This window comes from Tasmannia lanceolata, unplaced genomic scaffold (genome assembly GCF_043159265.1).
Source record: "Tasmannia lanceolata isolate RefF3 unplaced genomic scaffold, GAP_Taslan_0.1 ptg000007l, whole genome shotgun sequence".
Taxonomy (NCBI): domain Eukaryota; kingdom Viridiplantae; phylum Streptophyta; class Magnoliopsida; order Canellales; family Winteraceae; genus Tasmannia; species Tasmannia lanceolata.
This window is the reverse complement of record NW_027518684.1, coordinates 10,001,276-10,022,661: the sequence shown is the minus strand read 5'-3', so window position 1 is coordinate 10,022,661 and position 21,386 is coordinate 10,001,276. Positions and strand designations below refer to the sequence as shown.

Genomic DNA, 21,386 nt, shown 5'->3' with positions numbered 1-21,386 from the left:
TCATGGCGGAAGGAAATCAAATATCTATAATGATGCCCGATTCACCCCATCTCTTGCTAACCAGTCAGCGTTGCTATTAGCCGAGCGACGAACGTGCTGAAACCGTACAATATGACCATCCCACCTGTCTTGGATCTCATCAATCAAATCAATGAATCTCCATGGATATGACCGGCCTCCATCTATCTGTCTAATAAAACATTAATTTTATTTGATATAATTATATATTTTTTTGCATGTTTTTTTTTTTTTTCCATTTCTTGATCACCTTCAATTTCAACCTGTTGTTTATTCTTTATGTCATGTTTAACTTCAAAACATTTATTTTATTTTTCTTTCCTTCAACCGGTTTAAAATATTTAGATTAGACTATTCAACTCAAGGTGCAATATCTCCCATTCTTTAAAAAAAGAAAATGAATGCAAGTAACATTAATTCTTTACTTTTATTAAGTCTTGTAAATGTCCTCTTCGATACTATGTTGGATTTTATGTAGGTTGGAACTTGGAAGGTATTCCTTTGTCATTCTTAGTTGTGTCTATTTCAGTAGTTTTGATACTGATATGAGTTGGCCTTAGAGTCAGTGTGGGGGTGAAGCAAGATTGTTTTGGCAACGTGTTTCCATAATTACATGAGGTGTTTTTGCTAAGATTTCTATCTTTGTCTGTTTTTCCATCTACTAGTGCTGCTGGGCCTGGGATAGCTTGTACGTAGTAACCTTTTCGTATTCCATGTTTCCTTTGTTTTTACTGTGACTCAAAATGAAAATATTAATATTTGCCATCATTTGAAGATAGTTTAATGTCGTGTGCTTCTTTTCTTGTACATTGTCTTTTTCAAAAAGCTATCCTCCTTAACCTATTGTGCTTCAGTTTAGAAATATCATTTTAAATGTGATGCATTGTCTTTCTTTTCACCATTTCCTTTATTGTCCTTGCCCCATGTAAAGCTTATTTCTAGAAGAGTGATCATGCCTAGTTTGGATCTGTCGCAGATATATTCTCAAAAATTTTCTTGTCAAGGAAAAATCACGAGATAGTTTTTTGTTTTTTTTTTTTTTTTTTGGGGTTTATATTAAGAAAAAATGTTAAAAATAAATTTATTTAAAGGGAATTGCTAGCATCCATCGCAAAAGGGTTTTCGCGGCTGGTCTGTGGCACATCAGACCAGCCACCTCGTTAATGAAGACAACAGCTTTTGTCTCCATTCAAGACGTGGCTGGTCTGACGTGCAATAGACCAGCCGCAAAAAGCCTTTTGCGATGGAGCTTAGCAAATCCCTTATTTAAAATATAAAATATCCTATAAACAAATAAATATTAAATTAATCAATTTTTTAAAATTGTATTTGAAAAAATAATAGAAGTGAGTAATTATAAATAAAAATATAGCACACATAATTTGTTATGATTTTATAAGCTGAATCGGTAAGCAAAACCATTGGTTTTGGCCAATGGAAGGGGTGATTGCTAGAATGACAGAGTGGGAATCCGTGTATATTTGTCGATGAGGTGTTTTTGCTAAGATTTCTATCTTTGTCTGTTTTTCCATCTATTAGTGCTGCTGGGCCTGGGATAGCTTGTACGTAGTAACCTTTTCGTATTCCATGTTTCCTTTGTTTTTACTGTGACTCAAAATGAAAATATTAATATTTGCCATTTGAAGATAGTTTAATGTCGTGTGCTTCTTTTCTTGTACATTGTCTTTTTCAAACAGCTATCCTCCTTAACCTATTGTGCTTCAGTTTAGAAATATCATTTTAAATGTGATGCATTGTCTTTCTTTTCACAATTTCCTTTATTGTCCTTGCCCCATGTAAAGCTTATTTCTATAAGAGTGATCATGCCTAGTTTGGATCTGTCACAGATATATTCTCAAAAATTTTCTTGTCAAGGGAAAATCACGGGATAGTTTTTTTTTTTTTTTTGGGTTTATATTAAGAAAAAATGTTAAAAATAAATTTATTTAAAGGGAATTGCTAGCATCCATCGCAAAAGGGTTTTCGCGGCTGATCTGTGGCACATCAGACCAGCCACCTCGTTAATGAAGACAACAGCTTTTGTCTCCATTCAAGACGTGGCTGGTCTGACGTGCAATAGACCAGCCGGAAAAAGCCTTTTGCGATGGAGCTTAGCAAATCCCTTATTTAAAATATAAAATATCCTATAAACAAATAAATATTAAATTAATCAATTTTTTAAAATTGTATTTGAAAAAATAATAGAAGTGAGTAATTATAAATAAAAATATAGCACACATAATTTGTTATGATTTTATAAGCTGAATCGGTAAGCAAAACCATTGGTTTTGGCCAATGGAAGGGGTGATTGCTAGAATGACAGAGTGGGAATCCGTGTATATTTGTCGATGAGGTGTTTTTGCTAAGATTTCTATCTTTGTCTGTTTTTCCATCTATTAGTGCTGCTGGGCCTGGGATAGCTTGTACGTAGTAACCTTTTCGTATTCCATGTTTCCTTTGTTTTTACTGTGACTCAAAATGAAAATATTAATATTTGCCATTTGAAGATAGTTTAATGTCGTGTGCTTCTTTTCTTGTACATTGTCTTTTTCAATCAGCTATCCTCCTTAACCTATTGTGCTTCAGTTTAGAAATATCATTTGAAATGTGATGCATTGTCTTTCTTTTCACCATTTCCTTTATTGTCCTTGCCCCATGTAAAGCTTATTTCTAGAAGAGTGATCATGCCTAGTTTGGATCTGTCACAGATATATTCTCAAAAATTTTCTTGTCAAGGGAAAATCACGGGATAGTTTTTTTTTTTTTTTTTGGGTTTATATTAAGAAAAAATGTTAAAAATAAATTTATTTAAAGGGAATTGCTAGCATCCATCGCAAAAGGGTTTTCGCGGCTGGTCTGTGGCACATCAGACCAGCCACCTCGTTAATGAAGACAACAGCTTTTGTCTCCATTCAAGACGTCGCTGGTCTGACGTGCAATAGAACAGCCGCAAAAAGCCTTTTGCGATGGAGCTTAGCAAATCCCTTATTTAAAATATAAAATATCCTATAAACAAATAAATATTAAATTAATCAATTTTTTAAAATTGTATTTGAAAAAATAATAGAAGTGAGTAATTATAAATAAAAATATAGCACACATAATTTGTTATGATTTTATAAGCTGAATCGGTAAGCAAAACCATTGGTTTTGGCCAATGGAAGGGGTGATTGCTAGAATGACAGAGTGGGAATCCGTGTATATTTGTCGATGAGGTGTTTTTGCTAAGATTTCTATCTTTGTCTGTTTTTCCATCTATTAGTGCTGCTGGGCCTGGGATAGCTTGTACGTAGTAACCTTTTCGTATTCCATGTTTCCTTTGTTTTTACTGTGACTCAAAATGAAAATATTAATATTTGCCATTTGAAGATAGTTTAATGTCGTGTGCTTCTTTTCTTGTACATTGTCTTTTTCAATCAGCTATCCTCCTTAACCTATTGTGCTTCAGTTTAGAAATATCATTTGAAATGTGATGCATTGTCTTTCTTTTCACCATTTCCTTTATTGTCCTTGCCCCATGTAAAGCTTATTTCTAGAAGAGTGATCATGCCTAGTTTGGATCTGTCACAGATATATTCTCAAAAATTTTCTTGTCAAGGGAAAATCACGGGATAGTTTTTTTTTTTTTTTTTGGGTTTATATTAAGAAAAAATGTTAAAAATAAATTTATTTAAAGGGAATTGCTAGCATCCATCGCAAAAGGGTTTTCGCGGCTGGTCTGTGGCACATCAGACCAGCCACCTCGTTAATGAAGACAACAGCTTTTGTCTCCATTCAAGACGTCGCTGGTCTGACGTGCAATAGAACAGCCGCAAAAAGCCTTTTGCGATGGAGCTTAGCAAATCCCTTATTTAAAATATAAAATATCCTATAAACAAATAAATATTAAATTAATCAATTTTTTAAAATTGTATTTGAAAAAATAATAGAAGTGAGTAATTATAAATAAAAATATAGCACACATAATTTGTTATGATTTTATAAGCTGAATCGGTAAGCAAAACCATTGGTTTTGGCCAATGGAAGGGGTGATTGCTAGAATGACAGAGTGGGAATCCGTGTATATTTGTTGATGACCCCTTGGTGGTGGAAAGATGAGAGTTTTTTTAGAAATAAAAGAAACAAAGAAATATCTCTAATAATATCAAATGTCTAATACATGGAAGCACATACATCTAAGACATTTTTTTTCCATACGCACAACTTCATCCACAAACCCTAGCTTTAAGATCTTCCTTTTATAGAAAACATAGGGCTTTCTGAAAAGATTCCATTGCCCAAAGAATTAAAGGCCTTCAATTCTCGGCAGAAGATACAATTTACGATCTAATATGATTCGACCCCTATTACGATTTAAGATTTGATTCCCTATGTTTCTGTGACGGAAAGATGCCTTTTTTTAGCGGTAAAGGAAACAAATAAATATCTTTCTCTGTCTGTAGGTCTACCAATATCAAATGTCCAATGCATGAAAGCACGTACATCTAAGGTATTATATTCCATACACACAACTTCATTCACTGACCCCCCCTAACTTTCATATCTCCCTTCTGTAGAAAACATAGGGCTTTCGGAAAAAAATTCCATTTCCCAAAAGCATTAAAAGCCTACAATTATCCGCAAAAGATATGATTTATGATCCGATACGATTCGACCCCTATTATGATTTACGATTTTCAAATTGCTTACTATAACAATGAAACTTTCATTTGCTTTCCCTCTCACCTTGGAAAAAAGGAATTTATTCAAGGAGAGGCTGCCAATTGGGTTCATTTTTATGGCATTCCTTTGCATGTTTGGGCTGTTTCAACGGTGGAAGCGTCAGGAGGATTTTTTGGTAAGGTTCTAGAAACTAAGATGGAAGGCAACCACTAGAACTGTATGATGTATGCCTCGGCTAAAATTTTAGCTCCTTTAGTCCCTGCGTTAAGCTCAAAGTTTTAGATCAGACTTTTACCATTGGTGTTGGCCTTGCGAAGGAAAACCTTGATCATGCTATACCAGGATCGGATTCTCTCTCGTCGGAGGACCACTACCCGGATAGAGTGGGGTGTTTGTCTGGGGTGTTTGTCTGGTGGAGACCTCAAGAAATTTTCTTTATGAATATTTTAGAGAATATCTTGGATTCCAAATCAGGATCAAGGAAGGTAAACTGTAGGCTCTTGAGGTTCCTAAATTTTTTTCTCAAATCTGGTAGGATGGGTCCCACCTGTACCTAGCTCTATATCTTTGGACACCGGGTAGTTGTACGTTTTGGTTAATGGAATTGAGGGATTTTCTAGTATTTTAAGTGTGTGGGTGCATCCACTAAATCATCTCTTCTTGGTATTTGGAAGTTGGACCGTCATTTTGGGTCTCTTCAGCTTTTTCTGCTCTAGCACTGCCTTCTAGGAGCGGACGTTTCGAGGTCTTGGGTCTGGTTTTAAAAAAGGCCCCCCTCTTCATCTCGAGGAGGCTCTCAAGCCATAAGGTTCTTTAAAAGCCCCTTTTCATCCTGAGGAATGGCTTCACCGGAAGTCCCAGGAGAATCATCCCCCTTGCCCTTGCCATGGAAGACGGCTTCTTGGGCTCGTATTAAGGGTTGTATGGAGGAAAAAATGGGACATGACCATGGTGGAAGTGAGCTGCTCGTACAGAAGGATTCTGAGATCCCTAGACAAGGACCCGGAGGTTTTTTTACTTATTTGCCGGAGTCCCTGACCCAGTATAGTATGGAGAGACTCTCCCCGTTGTTTACGACTTGTCTACAATCACAAACTAAATGACTATCTAAATGGTGATGACAAGTCTGTTTTGATGAAAGCCTTAGCTCCTCTCTAAGCAATAGGCGGGTGGGTCCTTAAGAAATAAAAGGTAGTAGGTGAAGAATTTGAAAGGAAGTGCAACTTTTCACCAGGATGGGAGCGTATGGAAGTGTAGATCTTATAGAGATGGTTGTCCCTGAGTAGCGTCTTGGTTTTGTACTGGCCTAGGAGTATAATCCTAGCCAGCTTTAATTGATTCTATGTAATGCTAGTTGGGACCTCTGGTCCCCAATGTAATTTTCATAGTATCAATAAAATTGTCTTCTTTCAAAAAAAAAAAAAAAAAAACAATGAAACCTTTTATTTTATTCCTTCTCTACTGGATACTATCGCATTAGTGAAAAATATGAGCCATGATTAGTTGCCTATGCTTTGATGAAGATCAACTTCAAACCTGCTTGGCTTGTTGCTCACTGAATGTTCTTTCCAGTTACCACAACCTCTCATGATAAATTGTTCCTTTTTTTTATCAAAGTAGGCAGTTTCATTAGTTTTTTTATCAAGGGCAATTCTTAGAAATTGTGTCCATTGGAATTGGACCCGTTGGCTATTGGGTGGGTGGGTTTTTCTCTCCTGAGAATTGAGAAGTTTCTTGCAATTATGAATTTAAATATGTAAATGGTTTTTCCCATAATGCATGTTCTCTATAGCGAGTTCTCAATGTAATACGATTGTTAGTCTTTCCACTCTTTGTTTTTTGCATGTTTCTTATAATTTTTATTGTAATGGTTATCCTCTTATTATTGGCATTACTTTGTTGTAGGTGAGCTGGAATCAAACTTAATGACCTTGAAGCTGTGGCACAAATCTCCGTCCAATTTGGCTTTTGGTTAGACCCCTTATCCTCTCCATTCTCTTCTTGGTTTTGACCATAGAAGGCAATGTTTTTCAAATCAATGGAATGCTAACATAGAAGTTTATTTACACTTCCATGATGCTTCTTGCTCTAGCGTTCTTGAATCTATTTTTCATTGGATTCTTCCATTCAATGAACTTGGTGATTGTATCGTCTAGAGGAACTCGTTTTTGTGTGTTATTTTCTCTGTTCATGACCACCCTATTTTGTTTATAGGAATAATTTCCTTGATACTTTTGGAAAAGTATAGAGATGGATGGCACTTTGCAGTCTTTGATTCCCCATGTGTATATTAGGGTTCACTGGTTTGGTTACTTGTGTGTGTGCCGGACTATACATGACCAATGGTAGCCCATTCTCACTTTTTTGTTTGTGGCATATCTTCTTCTAGTAATATTTGACTGTTATTTTTCTTTCGTTTTGTATATTTATCCCTTTTGGAGTATGTTGTATGCATAGTTGTTAAAATCATAATGATTCAAATCGAATCGAGGGTTGAATGATTCATATTAGAAGGAAGTTGTTTTCCGTAAAAAACACACAATTCAAAATTGAATCGTATGACTCGAGTGCAATTTTTTTAATCTATTTTTTAGCTTATTTTTCTGTGGTGGGCCCTTCACGGTTAGAAATAAATCGTATATAAACTCCTCTCCCCAACTTATAACTATAGTTTTAAAACTCCTCTCACGCCATCATGGGCTCCCCAAGGTCGACTTCCTTTTACATTGTCCGTGTTTCACGTTTTGCCGTCACGTTTCATGTTTTGCCCTACAGAGTTTTGATTCTCCTGAATTATGATCGCGTCAACTAAGTACTCAGTCACGTTGTGCCCAGTCGACTAGGATTTTATTCAGTCTCGTTTCGCACTGCATCTGCTTTTTGAAACACTACTTATAACATAGAAACTATTAAAGAAACCCTAACTTTATTCTTCTCCTCCTTCCTTTTTCTCTCTCTTTGCTTTCCTCATCCTTCCCACTTCTTACCAGTACCAGCTGTATGTTTTTTTTTTTTCTGTTGCAGGGTTTCTTCCACTGTTTCAAGAAAGATTTATGTCCAGTTTGTTATGTATTATGAGAACAAATTGGACTCACAAATGGTTCTCAAAATCCAAAATAAACACGTTCATTTGATGATTGCTTCAGCATATCTTTGCCAAGTTATTTTTTCTATTCCAGGGAGTTTTTTGTTCCTTTTCAATGATTTTTTTCGTGTATTTTGAATTTTGAGAATTGATTGTGATTTCAATGATTTAGGCCTGTTTCTTTTGGATTTTGAGAGCTGATTGTGATTTCAATATGGATGATAAATTATATCATGAATATAGTTTGTGCCTTGTTTTGTGATTTATTGTATGATGAATATAGTTTGTGCTTTAGTTTACTAATCATAGAATTTTATATATAATTTAATGGTTTGGAATGAAAAATGAAAAGTTATTTTATTCGTGTTCTTGACCTTTTGTTATATTTTTCTCATATATATATATATATATATATATATATATATATATATATATATATATATATATATATATATATGAGTTAAGTGAAGCTACACGTAATATACGTGTAGATAACTTAGCTACACCGACTGCTTAAAATACAGTGGCCCACATTGTTTGGGTGATCCAAACCATTCATTTGATAGGCCCTCACATTGATAGGGTGTGCCCAAAAAATCAGCTCCATTGGATGATCCCAACCCTTCAAACTGTGGAGGAAAAAATGGACAGATTTGTGAAGGTTTTTACACGTCCATTTTTGCCTCCACAAATCGTAGGGTTCGGAGATCCTATGGAGCTGATTTTTTGGACAAATCCTATCTATGTGTGGGCCCATCAAGTGAATGGTTTGCATCACCCAAACAATGTGGGACCCACTGTATTTTAAGCCGTCGGTGTAGCTAAGTTAGCTACACGTATGTGTAGCTACACCTCTCTCTCTCTCTCTCTCTCTATATATATATATATATATATATATACACTAGTAAAAAACTCCGTGCGATGCATGGGCCGACAGAGAACTGGACGGACCACATCATAGGTTGATCCAAACCGTCCATGTGATGGAACACAACATCAATAGGTTGTGCCCGTAAAATCATTTCCATAGGCTGATCCTAGCCCTCCAATCTATAGAGGTTTCCATAATTAAAAAAACATAAAGGAAGGGGGTAGGATTGAAATTATGTGACTTTAATGGGTGCCTTTGTTAAAAAGCATAAAGGAGGGGGTAGGATTGAAAATATGTGGGTTGAATGAGTGCCTTTGTTTAAAAAAGTAAAAAAAGTGATTTGTAATTCTCATAGAATTTAATTCTCTCCTTTTCTCTTCTGCTATATATATATATATATATATATATATATATATATATATATATATATATATATATATATAATCTTACGATTTACGTTTGATTTATGATTCGATATGATTCAAACCCTGTTATGATTAACGATTCGATTTCGATTTCTAGAACCTTGGTTGTGTGTATAACTATAAATGTGTTATCAAACCAACAAGAGCATGAGATTACACGGCCGAAGAAAATCCTATTCATGACTTTGAACTAAAATGAGCTGAAAGATAGTGTTCTCATTCCACATATACTCAAGTAAGAATCAAATGGAGATCAATACATCATTTCACACTTTGCAATCCATAGATCAAAGCTATTCCCACAGATAAATCAAATTAACCCAGAATTTTCGCATCAAAGCATTAGTCGATCACAAAACTAAGCTAAAACAAGCATTCTAATGTTGAAACGACATGAGCAAAAGAAAGGGGAATATTACCTGAGTATCAGCAGAGTTAGACGGAAGAATCGAATGAGGTTAAGGCTAGGTACTCTAGATACAGTTGACAATGGTCCAGCTCCACTTGAAATTGACTGGATCTCAGTCGGAAATAGCTAGATCTAAGCTAGCAATGGCCGGATCTACAGATCAAATGTTCAGATCTGAAGAATAGATGTCTAGATCTAAACCTAGGTAATGATGGTGTAAGAAGAGGTAGGGGCAGACCGAAAACAACTTGGGTAGAAACAGTGAGGAAAGACTTGATAGCTAGGAACATAACAGAGAACATGACCTTGGATATGATAGAATGGAAGAAAATGATCCACATAGTAGAACCCAACTAGAACCAGGATTAGAGCCAGGTAGATTCCTTTCACCTGCTTCATGAAATTTTTCTATAGGATTCATTTAGCCGACCCCAACTAGTTTGGGACAAAGGCTTTGTTGAGTTGAGTTGAGTTGATTTGTTGTTCAATCATCTTTCCTTGTTAAATTTTAATAATTTTATGTTAACAATATGGTTATCGGCTTATCTCTATTCTAATATACTCCTCTATTTTTATTTCTCACTCTCATCCCAACCCCAATGACACGTAGCCATTGCCCTATGCCCCTTTCTCTATTTTCCGAATTTTCTTGCTAACAAAAAATCCTATCCCACCATGTGCCAACTATCGCCTTTAATTTGCTTGAATGCATTAACTAGTTTTTTGCTATTATCAACTCTGGTATTATGTGATGACTTACCTTAGTTTATTGTGCATGTTTGATCACGGCCTTGTCTTAACATTCACATGGTTGTCTTTGCTCAAAGATGTTTTCATTATTGTTTAAGAATAGTCCCGTTTGAGTCCTACACAATTCTTTGCATGCTTACTCAATCTCAAGGTTTTGTAATGGTTTTTGGTCTAGTCATGTGCCCTTTCATTATTACTAATTTTCACCACTTTGTGAGACATTGTACTCAGAAAGCTAGTTTGCAAATTAATGCGCATCAAGGTTTTTCATTTTCATTGTATCTTGGTTTCACAAGACATTTGAATTGCTTTCATGAAGAGAGAATATAACTGCAAATGAAGTCATGTGCTATTATATTCAAAAAACGAAGTTTGCAACCTTTTCATATATTGTCTGTTTGGCATTTTATTCTGTAGTAGGGAAGGAGTACTAGAGTGGCTTTTGAAAATAGGATGTCTAATTTTAACGTGTTTTGGTTTTTTTGAATGGTAAAGACAGCCTGTTGTATAAGTCAAAATGGGTAGAATTTCTTTTCCATTCTCGTCTAATATTTAACATCAAAACAGTCTGTAGAATGGCTCGATTTCGAGCATGAAAAATGAAATAATTATAATGTTAATCATGTTCAAACTACAAAGACACTTGATGTATGGGATCTTACAAATTAACTGGGAGCTATTTATCTGGGCTATTCGTCCAGCAACATTTGTCACAACTGTTGATGGATGCCTCATCTTAGAGTTCTGCCATAAATTTTACAGCAATTGTTTGTTAGCGATCTTCCATGGACAGATCCTGGTTAGGACTTCTTGTTGCCCATCTTCTGCGAGGCCAGTCCCTTTTAGCTTTTCGAATTCTTTTGTATACTAACTAACTTGCTTGCTGGGAAGTGCAATCTGGCAACAAGAGGACGAGGTGCTCGAGTTTCCCGTTCGAATCCCCTCACACAGACAAATCCTGCAAAACATAAGTAACCATGGGGTGAGCCTCTCTTGGGCGGCTCATAAGATGGGACTGAACCACTGATGTATCGTCTTACACTTTTGTCCAAAAGACGGGGCAAAAGGGTCAAACCCACATTGGGCTATAACACATTAGACCAAGGGTCGCAATAAGATAACCATACTAGTATCTCACAATAACTTTAAAATGCTAAGACAAGTAAAACTTGCCACTGGTGCATTTTCCAAGTGAAACTTTTTCCTTTTGCTAGATACCTCGAAAGATTTTGTATATTGAATGCTATTGTTTTCTCTGTATCGAAGAAACTAGAGTGATTTTAACATTCAGGGATCATCATTTAATACCTCTCCAGAAGCAGTGTTGAATTTCCTCTGTTGTTAGACCTAAGACAGAGACGACTTTGGAGGTCAGCCAACCTGCTTTACCCATATATACTTCTACATAGAAATTTTGTGAATCATCATGCTATCCACACTTTACCTTTAAATATTGTTGTTACGGAAGTTCCAAAATACACGGTCCGTCTTGGCAGATTCCATAACCATGCCCTAGGAACATCAATTGGTTCAAGGCTAGATTCATGATCAGCAAACACCTGCATAAGATTGATTTTGCTTAGTTCATTTTTCCTACGGAAACTCTATCTGTCATCCTTGTTTGGAAGCCGAGCATAATAGCTTATCATTGGAGAAATGTGAACGCACCTCGTTAACTTGAAAATAAGTGCCATTGAGTGGAAAGCTTCCTCTCATTGCAGTTCGACATGGTATCTGTTCAAGTAGGCATTATAAACATTGATGCAGCATCTAGAAAGTAGTTTATTCCTTTGGAATTAATAGTTTAAATGTAGTGCAGTATATTCAATCGCTATGATAGTGTGAAATTCGGATCCTGATCCCAAGTTCACAGAGTGGATACATGGATTTAAATTTCGGTTTCTGATTTTTTCCCTAAATTTCAGTCATTTCGGCTGAAATTTTTACAATTTTGGTCAACATGACCAAATTTAGGCTCAAATCCAAACTGAAACCCGAAATTTTCAGATTTAGGATTTCGGCCGAAATTTAAAACCATGGATAGATAGGAAAGACTGTGTGTTCAAGTTGTTTCCTCACCAGAACCGTCCCTCTGACTGTTTGGGATTTTTCTTCTTGTACACTACTGCATGCAAAGCATGTCTTCTTCTCACATAATTTGCCCAACTCTCCGGAGTTGCAGCAGATTTCCGGTGGTTCTGTGGATTGTGCAGTTTCGCCTGATATTGAGAACACATCAGTATTCATCAAGATACAGCAGAATAATCAGATAATGGACATTTATAGCCATGTTTGATCTATAATGATTTTTGCTTACCCGGAGTCCATATAGCAAGAAGGTATGGACATGGATCATCAGTCTCCCTTCGCTCAAACTGTAATTTTTCAGAAATCATAATGTAACCACATTAGGGAAACAAATTTGAATGCATATGAGAGGAAGAAGTCTCTATGGAAATGCTTGGGACATAGTATACCCTTGCTAGAAGAGAGTGCGAGTCATGAAGTTCGTAACTGCAGTCATGGAGAAAGTGTGGTTGTTATATATCATTCGGAATAAGATGATGAGATAATCTTCCATTAAAACTTAGTTTAAACACAAAATAAAATATAGGTAGGGTATAAGCTGATTTTGGCGTTTTATTTTTTCATTCTTTTTGGATGTTTCTGTATTTTAAACATTAAAATCAAAATGGGGAAGCCAGTATGCTCACACTTGGTGCTCTGTTCGCAGTCGGCTCACATTCTTCAGCTTTGGCATAGGGATAGATGCAGCATCTGGAGTTAAAGCAACTAAAGCTTTTGACATATCACCATCCCGGAGTTCCATATTGTTTTCTTGCATATAATTCTGTACATTCAGTGTGAACTCTTCAAAGTTGAGTTTAATCGTAGGAATTTCATCGGGATCCTCCTGCCAGAAAGCATCTTCAATTGCACTTTCCGAGATATCTATGCTTTCAGGTTCTGGTGTAGCTGGTTCTTCAATGATAGGTTCACATCCCATCATTCCGGTGTCTGGTTGCTTGTTGATTCTGGATTCTGCTTGAGGGTACCCTTCAGGTGGGGGCAGTGGCAGTGGGTTGATAAAGACTCTATGACCTTGTTTGCCGGATATAGGAACAGCTGAAGTCACGAGGCTTTTCTCTTCGGGACCTGGCAGGGCAAGCCTTGCACTGCATGCAATATAGGTGCGTCCATCATCTCTTCTTTTAAAATATTTGCTATTCAATATATTTATATAACTGCTGATCACACACACACACACAGATATATATATATATATATATATATATATATATATATATATATATATATATATTACTTGTGTGAAACCTTGAATACATTGTGCACGCATTTGTTAGTGCTTAATTCGACGTTAAATGAGTAATAGACCTTGCATATGCGCTTGCGAAGTGTTTGCACTCTGCTCTCATTGGGCATGCATTGCAATTAGGGTTGTTCTTTGTACAGAAAACCTGCGTGACAATAAAAAAACTTTCAGCTCTAGCTAAACCTCTCACATATGTAATCAATGCCAAGTAGAAGACACAGCTTTACATATTTATAAATAAATGCTAGAATTTACCTTTCCAAATGTAATCATTTGATAATGTAGCTCGTACCTGTGGTTAATGCAAAATGTTAGAGTATGCTGACCAGTAAAATTATTTCATACTATATAGAATGAACAGATATGATAACTTTTTATTCACACTAATGTATGTGGTAAATCCCACAAGCATTTAGTGAATATGAATAAAATTGTATAAAGATTTCCAAATTTACAGTGTTCGTTGATCCATTTTACATAGACGAGGCCAAAGGTACTTCTGAATTGTCTCCTGCACTGGGTACCTTTGAAGGAGAAAAATGAATTAGAATGATTTCATGTTGTAAGAGAGTCAGCTATGCAGAGGAACCTTTGTTTCAGAAGTGTTCTCTTAATGAAAAGTATGTTATGGTCAATGTGCTAGTATTAAACACTTACATTTCCAGAAGGTGCAACTGAAGGGACTCGGGAAGTGGTTGAAGGGGAACCCATCCCAGTCTTACACATATGCGACCAACATTTGTGTCAACCTTGTCATGATACATAAATAGGCAAATGCAAGATTTAATTTCCTGTCATTTTTCTCTGTTAATAAGCAATATCTTTCCACTGTAAATCTTACCGGGAAAGCAATATGGTGAAGTGTCAAAAGACGCACACACTCAGTACTCTTCAGTCCCAATCCCCGCACGCTTAACAGGTACTCCCTGAAAGCGAAAAAGCATTTCAGAATTGCAAATATAATTAATTATCGGCAATGATTAAATAGTTTGGAGTATCCATTATAGATGCACAGTTTATTCTTGAATCCTATAGAGCAACCACATTATGGCTCTTTCCCATAGAAGTTTTTTTTTTTAATGTTACATCTAGAATTTTAACTACGCTCCAGATGCTATATATTGGAATTACACTGACATATTGGCTAATATTTTAGACAATACTTGTGGGAAATTCATTCAAGTATGCATTTCCTCTTACTTTGCTTTGTCATGTGGAACGTCTCTTAGCCATTCTAGGTCAAGGCTTCCATGTTCTCTTTCTAGACGGTTGAGGAAGTCCTGCAAACAATTATGCCAAAACAATAAGGTGTTTGATATTTTAAAAAAGGAAAATAAAGAAGAAAAAGGGAAAAGCTGTTCTAATCATCATTTGCTTCTAGTGATGATATGCTGTTTGAACTTGGAAGGTAGAATACTTTGAGAACTATCTCTAGTCGTAATTTTCTTATGTAGTTGCCATCGGCATGGAAAAGGAAACTAGGGTTATGGTGAGCTATAGTTTCTTATAAGATATGATCTATCTAAAATAATATACTTCTGGTTAATAATTAATATTATTTATGAGAAATTTTTTGAGAACATTGGAGGTTGATTGAAACTGAGAACTCAGAAAATCTGTTACTAGGATGGAAAACTATTTTTATCATTAAAAAAAATTAAAAAAAGAAAGAAAGATGGAAAACCATATTTAGTGATACTAAAATGGGAACACCATAATATACCTTGATTCGCCCTGCAAGCACGTTGTTCATTCCTCTTTCCCTGATGGTATCAGAAATTTCTTTAGGTTCTGCATTTCTAACTGCTTCCCAATCCAGCAAGTCCATTGCATCACTACTTATTTCTTTTTTGGGAGCTTTGTTATATGCCTCTCTTCTTAAACTATCCCAGTCAAAATCCTTCGTTTTTCCTGCCACGCTTTTACCCTTTTTTGTTTTCGAAGTATTGTTAGTTGTTTCAATAGGTGCCTCTTTGGAACTACAACCTTCTTCTCTTGAATTTGAATCGACTACATTCTTCTTTAGAGGTTCCCTGTTTGACCAAGTTGATGGGTTCTCTGGGTTATTGCTTACAGGTGCATATGAATTACTCACAGAGGCTGTTTTAACACTAGATAATGGTCTCTGTTGAACTGTAAACTCAGTTGTATTACCTGCTTCAAAACCATTTCTTTTCTTTGTACAATCAGTAGTTCTTATCTCTGTGATTTCAGAAGCATTTGAAGGCAAGGATCTGCTTTCTTCTCCTGAAACGTCTGCAGAATCCAGTTCTGCCGATCCCGACTCCAGACTTGTATGCAAATCATAACTACCGGAACTGGAAGGGACACTGGGTACATCTCTAAATTCTTGTTGTGTTCGAAGGTGATTGGTGGTAGCATGGTAGATGGATGTGTCAAGGCTTGATTTTTTCTTTCCACTCTCAGTATCTTCCCATTGGTTATGTGCACCTTCAAATTTGCCTTTACATGCTATGCAGCCATTTCCCCAAGTATAGAATTCCTCCAACATTTTTGTTCCTGTCATTTGTAGAAGCTCTGTGAATGAAGTAGAACCATCCAAACAGGTGCATTTGCACCCGGTTATCAGATTTTCTGCTTCCGAGTTGGAGTCCGAGGTTGTTCCAATTCGATCAGCTATCTGAATGTGAGAGTCCATAGAGTTTTGGAATGAAACAACAGAATTTTGAGATGAAACTGCATCTTCCAGTGCTCTCTTCTCAGCTTCAGCTAAGAAAGCTGAGTGTTTACCATTTGAAGTCTCTTTTGTGTTACCTCTCATGTCGTTTCCAATTGACCTATTGCTATTTGCTATTTCCTTCTCTTCTATGGGTTCAACTTCATGTAGTGCCGTAGAACCTTGGTCGCTGGCCAACATCTTATCGGGCCAATTTATGGGCTCATCAAGGCCTGTAATACATAGATTTTGCTCTTCTGCAGATATGGTTGTCCCTTCTGCATGAGGTACTGTGTTGTTCCTTCTTGACTGGATAGGAAATCTTGCAGCAAGAGCCATGAAAGCAGAGCTGAAACCAAAACAAAAATAAGATAACAGAAGAAAAACATGTATTAGAAATAGTTTATTCTGTATGTTCTTTCTCATATCTCCCGTAAAGAACGATCTGAATTAAGAGATAGCATGGAAACTTGGTTTACCTTGAAAGATGGTCAGAGACATTTTGAGTAAGAAACACACCAACAACTGAGTCCACAACCGATCCTTTCCACCGTGAGAAGCGTCTATCCCCTGTAAAGTATTTCATTTTATTTAGTAGTCATAGAACTATATAAGTCTATGTGACTACATTGCTATGTTGGGCTATGCTAGTTTATAAGTCCTTTATGGAAATTTCTTTACGTAGCTTTCTAATCAAATCATTTTATTATTATGTTGGATGGGTAGTCAATTGCTTATAAATAAGGGAAAAGCAAAGATACATTTGGAACTTAATCTCTTACTTCCACCGCCCTTTCCCATTTATTGCTGGTTAGTTTCAATGTTGAAGTACTAGCTTTATGTTTGTATATGTTCCGTTCATTCCTTTTTAGATGGTCTATAAATGAATCTATCCCCTCATTTCTCAATGCAGTTAATAACTGAGCAGTTTCTATTACCTTTTTGCATTGTAATGTTACATATCTGGTCCTCACTTTGTTGCTAGTAAGATTATTAATTCTCTTAATGCAGGAACTAGGTGAGGCTACAAATTAAGTCAGATTTTTTCTCCGGGTGAAGCTACGAAACTAGAAATCGTTGACAATGCACATTTCAGACTAGAGGAGTTAGTTTCAAAGACTGGCCATGTAGTTTGGTGGATGGGGGGTGGAATTCTATGTCATCCTACAATAGACATATGCCAATCCAGATACAAGATTTGTGCAATAATATCTACAGCATATAAACATGGAAATCTAAACAGGAAACATGAATGAGATTCACAATGTCAAGTTCAAGTGTTCCATTCCATTTTAGCTGATATTGCAAAAGAAAAATATGTATAGGGTTTCTTTTAGTACCTAGTACAAGATGCATGCGGGCAATGAATGACTCCGCTCGTCCACGAAAAACTCGCCTTTCTTCTTCCCAATATTTTTCTTTGGTAGCATCCATTCTTTCTGTATCCTCAGTGCCTTCCTTCCACATCAGAAGCTTCCATACCCTATTTGTCTCTGGATCCAAGTCTACTTTAGGTCGAGGGTGCCGTTTCTTAGCAGGATTGAATGGACCCTCATACAGAACCATCTTGCCATCTCCACCATAAGGAACTAGAGCGTTTTGTGTTTGAGCCGTGACAAATTTGCTGCTTTCGCTTATATTTGAAAATTCCCATGGCTGAACAATTTCATCTCCAGGATCTGAGACCCTTATAATTGCTTGTGATTGGAAGCCTGCATCCAATATTTGTTTAAAATTGCCTGTTAGTAACCGTGGAATTAGCTGGAAGGTTGTGTTAGTTGGTATTTTTTGGACAAAAATGTGGCAAGTCCTATAGATAAAAATGTGGCAAGTCCTATAGATTTCTGGCCAAGAGGAATACCTGTTGATTTTGCCAAAGATTGGTGATAGGCATACACAGCAGTCTCATGTTCTTGCAAGCACACTTGATTTGCACCAGAGCAGGACACAGAGTTGGGAAGTTGGACTAGGCTTTTCTTTGTACGCCTCTTTCTTGTGATTTTTGCATGGTTATCTTTCGCCAGGGCTTCCATGCAGGCTTGAGGACTTATGAAGATATTGCTTTCTTGCCTATCATCACATGCTAGTGTTGCTTTGGGAGGAGTCAGCGACCATTGGCTACACTTTGATGATGCAATTAGGGAGGCCAACTCGTGGACTCGAATCAATCCTTTCGATCTTTTCTTTGTCTTCAGTTCTATTTGGCCAATACCCATCATACCCTTGTGACCTTCCAGCTTATTTGGGGTGATTTTCCTTTGATCACCCACGCAAGAAAGCACTTCATGATGAACACTTTCTGCTGTCTTATTGTGTTCTCCATCCACAGATAGAGCATACACTACACTTGAAGTGTTACTAGTTCCGCTACGTGCTTTCTTTTTCGCATCCATGATATTGCATTGAGGGAAAGGCCTTTGATCACTGGTTTGTAATGTGAAATGGGTGGCGTCAGGGACTTTATTTGCACTGCTTATTGTTTCTCGTCTTGCGCCATCATCCAGAGTTCCTGTCACAGAAGTTGATGTGTTTGATATGAAGCCATTATGCCCAACATCCATCCTTTTTTCCATCCTTTTTTCCTTGTATATGTCAGGAAAGTGCATGCTTTGATTGCTGCCGTTCCCATAGTATGCATTGCCTTGAGTTATATTCTTGCTAGTATGCACCGAAAAGAAATGGGACCCGTTCAGATTCATGGGGTGTAGCTTAGCGTCTCTGACAATGTGACTGTACTCCCTCTTTGATCTTTTTCTTTTGCAGTTGCTATTACCCAACAATACATGCGAGCTGCTATTTGAATTGTGTTGGGTTTCAACTGCATATGGAAATCCACTCTGTAATTTGGATGGGCCACGGCTTTCATGGTACTCACGGGCAGCATTGGAGGGACTGACCGAGCAATCTATTTTTTGTGTGTGTGCATATTGATGTACATGAGTCTCATTTCCTTCTCTGCCATTGACACATGAACAGGGGATTTCTGCATTACTTTTCTTCCTAGCAAGGACTTTCACTTTCATATTTTCCTTTGATGGTTCATTCGTTGAAGCTGGAATTGAAGGGTTTGGATTTTCAGGCAGCACAGTATATTTATCTTGCCACTGAGTCAAGGCACGGTTGAGGTCAAATGCAAATCCCGTCAACAAGTTCTGAGTCAAGGCACGATTGAGGTCAAATGCAAATCCTGTCAACGAGTTCTCCCCCTCTAGTTCCAATCCATGGCCAAACTGAAGTATTGATTTGGATCCAGAAATATTACCAATAGCCTCACACCTATCTTGGGCCAGAGAAACCGAGTTTGAACTAGAAGGCCACATCTGCGAAGCAACACCAGAAGCATTATTGCCACTTCTGTTTAGTCTGCCCTGATAAACCAGTGTCGTGCTAGGGCATCCATCTACTGCCTGACTTTCTGAGGCAAAACACAGAGCCCGCTTACAGGATTTCTCAGCTGCCGTGGTGGCCGAATCAACAACTTCTACATCAGCTGGAGGCGTCGCTGAGACTTTGGGGCCAGTCTTCTGCACATATTTCCCTTGTCCCGGATTTTCTTTCTTACTTGCCTGCTTGGGAGTCACCTGCTTTCGAGTTCTTTTCGGTTTGCCTTCTCTGACGACCTTTGGCCTGTGTTTTTTCCTTTTCGGCTTCTGCTGTGGTGTCTTGTTCAGTTCTATGCCATGGTCTTCTCCCTTGTCGGATTTTTCATTTTCCTTGAATGAGTTAAATGGGACAGCAAATGATTGATTCACCGGCTGCGAGAGACCTTGGTCAGTGCAGAGCTCCATAGGCTCCTTCCCCTTCCACCGAGCTGCTACGGTATGTTGGAGGCTTTTCTCATTTTTTCTTTCCTGATTTAGCCTTTCATCCACAAATAAATTTGCAGATACTGGACGTTGGCCATTCTGAACCCTCTTGCTCTGATCCGGCGTTATCGGGGCTATCTGTAAGGATGATATCGTTCCATTTGAGGCGATATCGGCCGTTGATTTTGGTGTGGAATTAAGATCAAAGTTTGCATTATAAGGTACGCCAAATTCATCTGCAGTGTTCAAGTGGTAATTTTCATCTCATTTGGCATAAAAAAATGTTCATTGCTCTTACAAAATTTTATCCCACTGAAACCTATAATTTTGCAGAAACAAACGCTTAACAGGGAAAAAAAGAAAGCTGGAGTTAGAATATCTTACATTGAGGCATTTGCTGGGAGCTGCTGGGAGCACTCAACATGTTATTTCCCAGACAGAAATTCTGATTCGCGAGCAACAGGGTTGCAGAGTTTGATTGTTGTTCGCCTCTATTGATCCGAGGATACGAGATTGTTGAGGAGGAGCTTGCGGCATTGCTTCCCCTCTCTATTCCCATAACTGATCTTGGCTGTGTGAGAGCCAAGAGTTCTCTGTAACGCATGTTACTCACATTGCTCGCATTCCATTCTGGTGGCGCATTTCTGAGGGCTTGGGAATAAGCGTTAATGTCCACGACACCGGAATGGTGGTTCTGAGCAATCAGATTACTCTCCCAATTACCGGATTCTCTCGCCTGATTCAGACTTGCGGCGGCGGCGCTATTGGAAACTTCAATCTGGCGTGCGTTTTCTTGGTAGAATCTGTTGCTGTTCAACCGCATTGTTTCCATCATAATCAATATGGGGGCTCGGTTAGCATGGTCCGGTGGCGTTGACGGCGTGGACGGAATCCAAGAACCCGGACCCTGAAACCTGTTCTCTTCAGGTTCCATCTCAAGGTTACTTCACAAGACTCAGTGACTCGCTGTAAATATTTGATTTTTCTTCTGTTCTGTTATTGTTCTGCTCTTTCAGAGCAAAAACAACTACTTCAAATGGGCTGAAATTTCCTTTTACTAAGTAAATGTGCTTGTAAATTTCGACTTTGTTGAATACCCTTCAGTAATTCAGACCTCATTATCGAAAGCTCTTCTACCTGCAAAATTAGAAAGGGTTGTCTCTTCAGTATTGCAGTGTCCTTTCTAGTAGAGAAAAAGAGAACCACTGTTTTTGCACAAGGCTAATGGTGAAAATCACACCCACGTCCAGCTATTTCTATTCTGCCTAAGACAACGAAGTTAAAATAGAAAAAAATAAAAACTCGTGTATTTGGAAATAATAAATGCGGCTTAAATTACTAGAATATGT

General features: G+C 37.4%; 1 protein-coding gene across 1 annotated transcript; it reads right to left on the bottom strand.

Moving 5' to 3' along the window:
- Window positions 1-10,729: 10,729 nt before the first annotated feature.
- On the bottom strand, window positions 10,730-20,267 carry LOC143880561 (DNA glycosylase/AP lyase ROS1-like). Its single transcript, XM_077383558.1, has 18 exons — window positions 17,994-20,267; window positions 17,572-17,943; window positions 16,711-16,801; window positions 15,278-16,580; window positions 14,755-14,834; window positions 14,396-14,480; window positions 14,212-14,303; window positions 14,010-14,078; window positions 13,810-13,846; window positions 13,617-13,699; window positions 12,935-13,396; window positions 12,698-12,734; window positions 12,538-12,595; window positions 12,300-12,439; window positions 11,889-11,954; window positions 11,665-11,779; window positions 11,529-11,567; window positions 10,730-11,178 (listed from the first exon to the last, which is right to left on the bottom strand). The coding sequence occupies exons 1-18, from the start codon at window positions 20,017-20,019 to the stop codon at window positions 11,063-11,065; spliced, it is 5,271 nt and encodes a 1,756-aa protein (XP_077239673.1). The 5' UTR covers window positions 20,020-20,267; the 3' UTR covers window positions 10,730-11,062.
- Window positions 20,268-21,386: the final 1,119 nt, after the last annotated feature.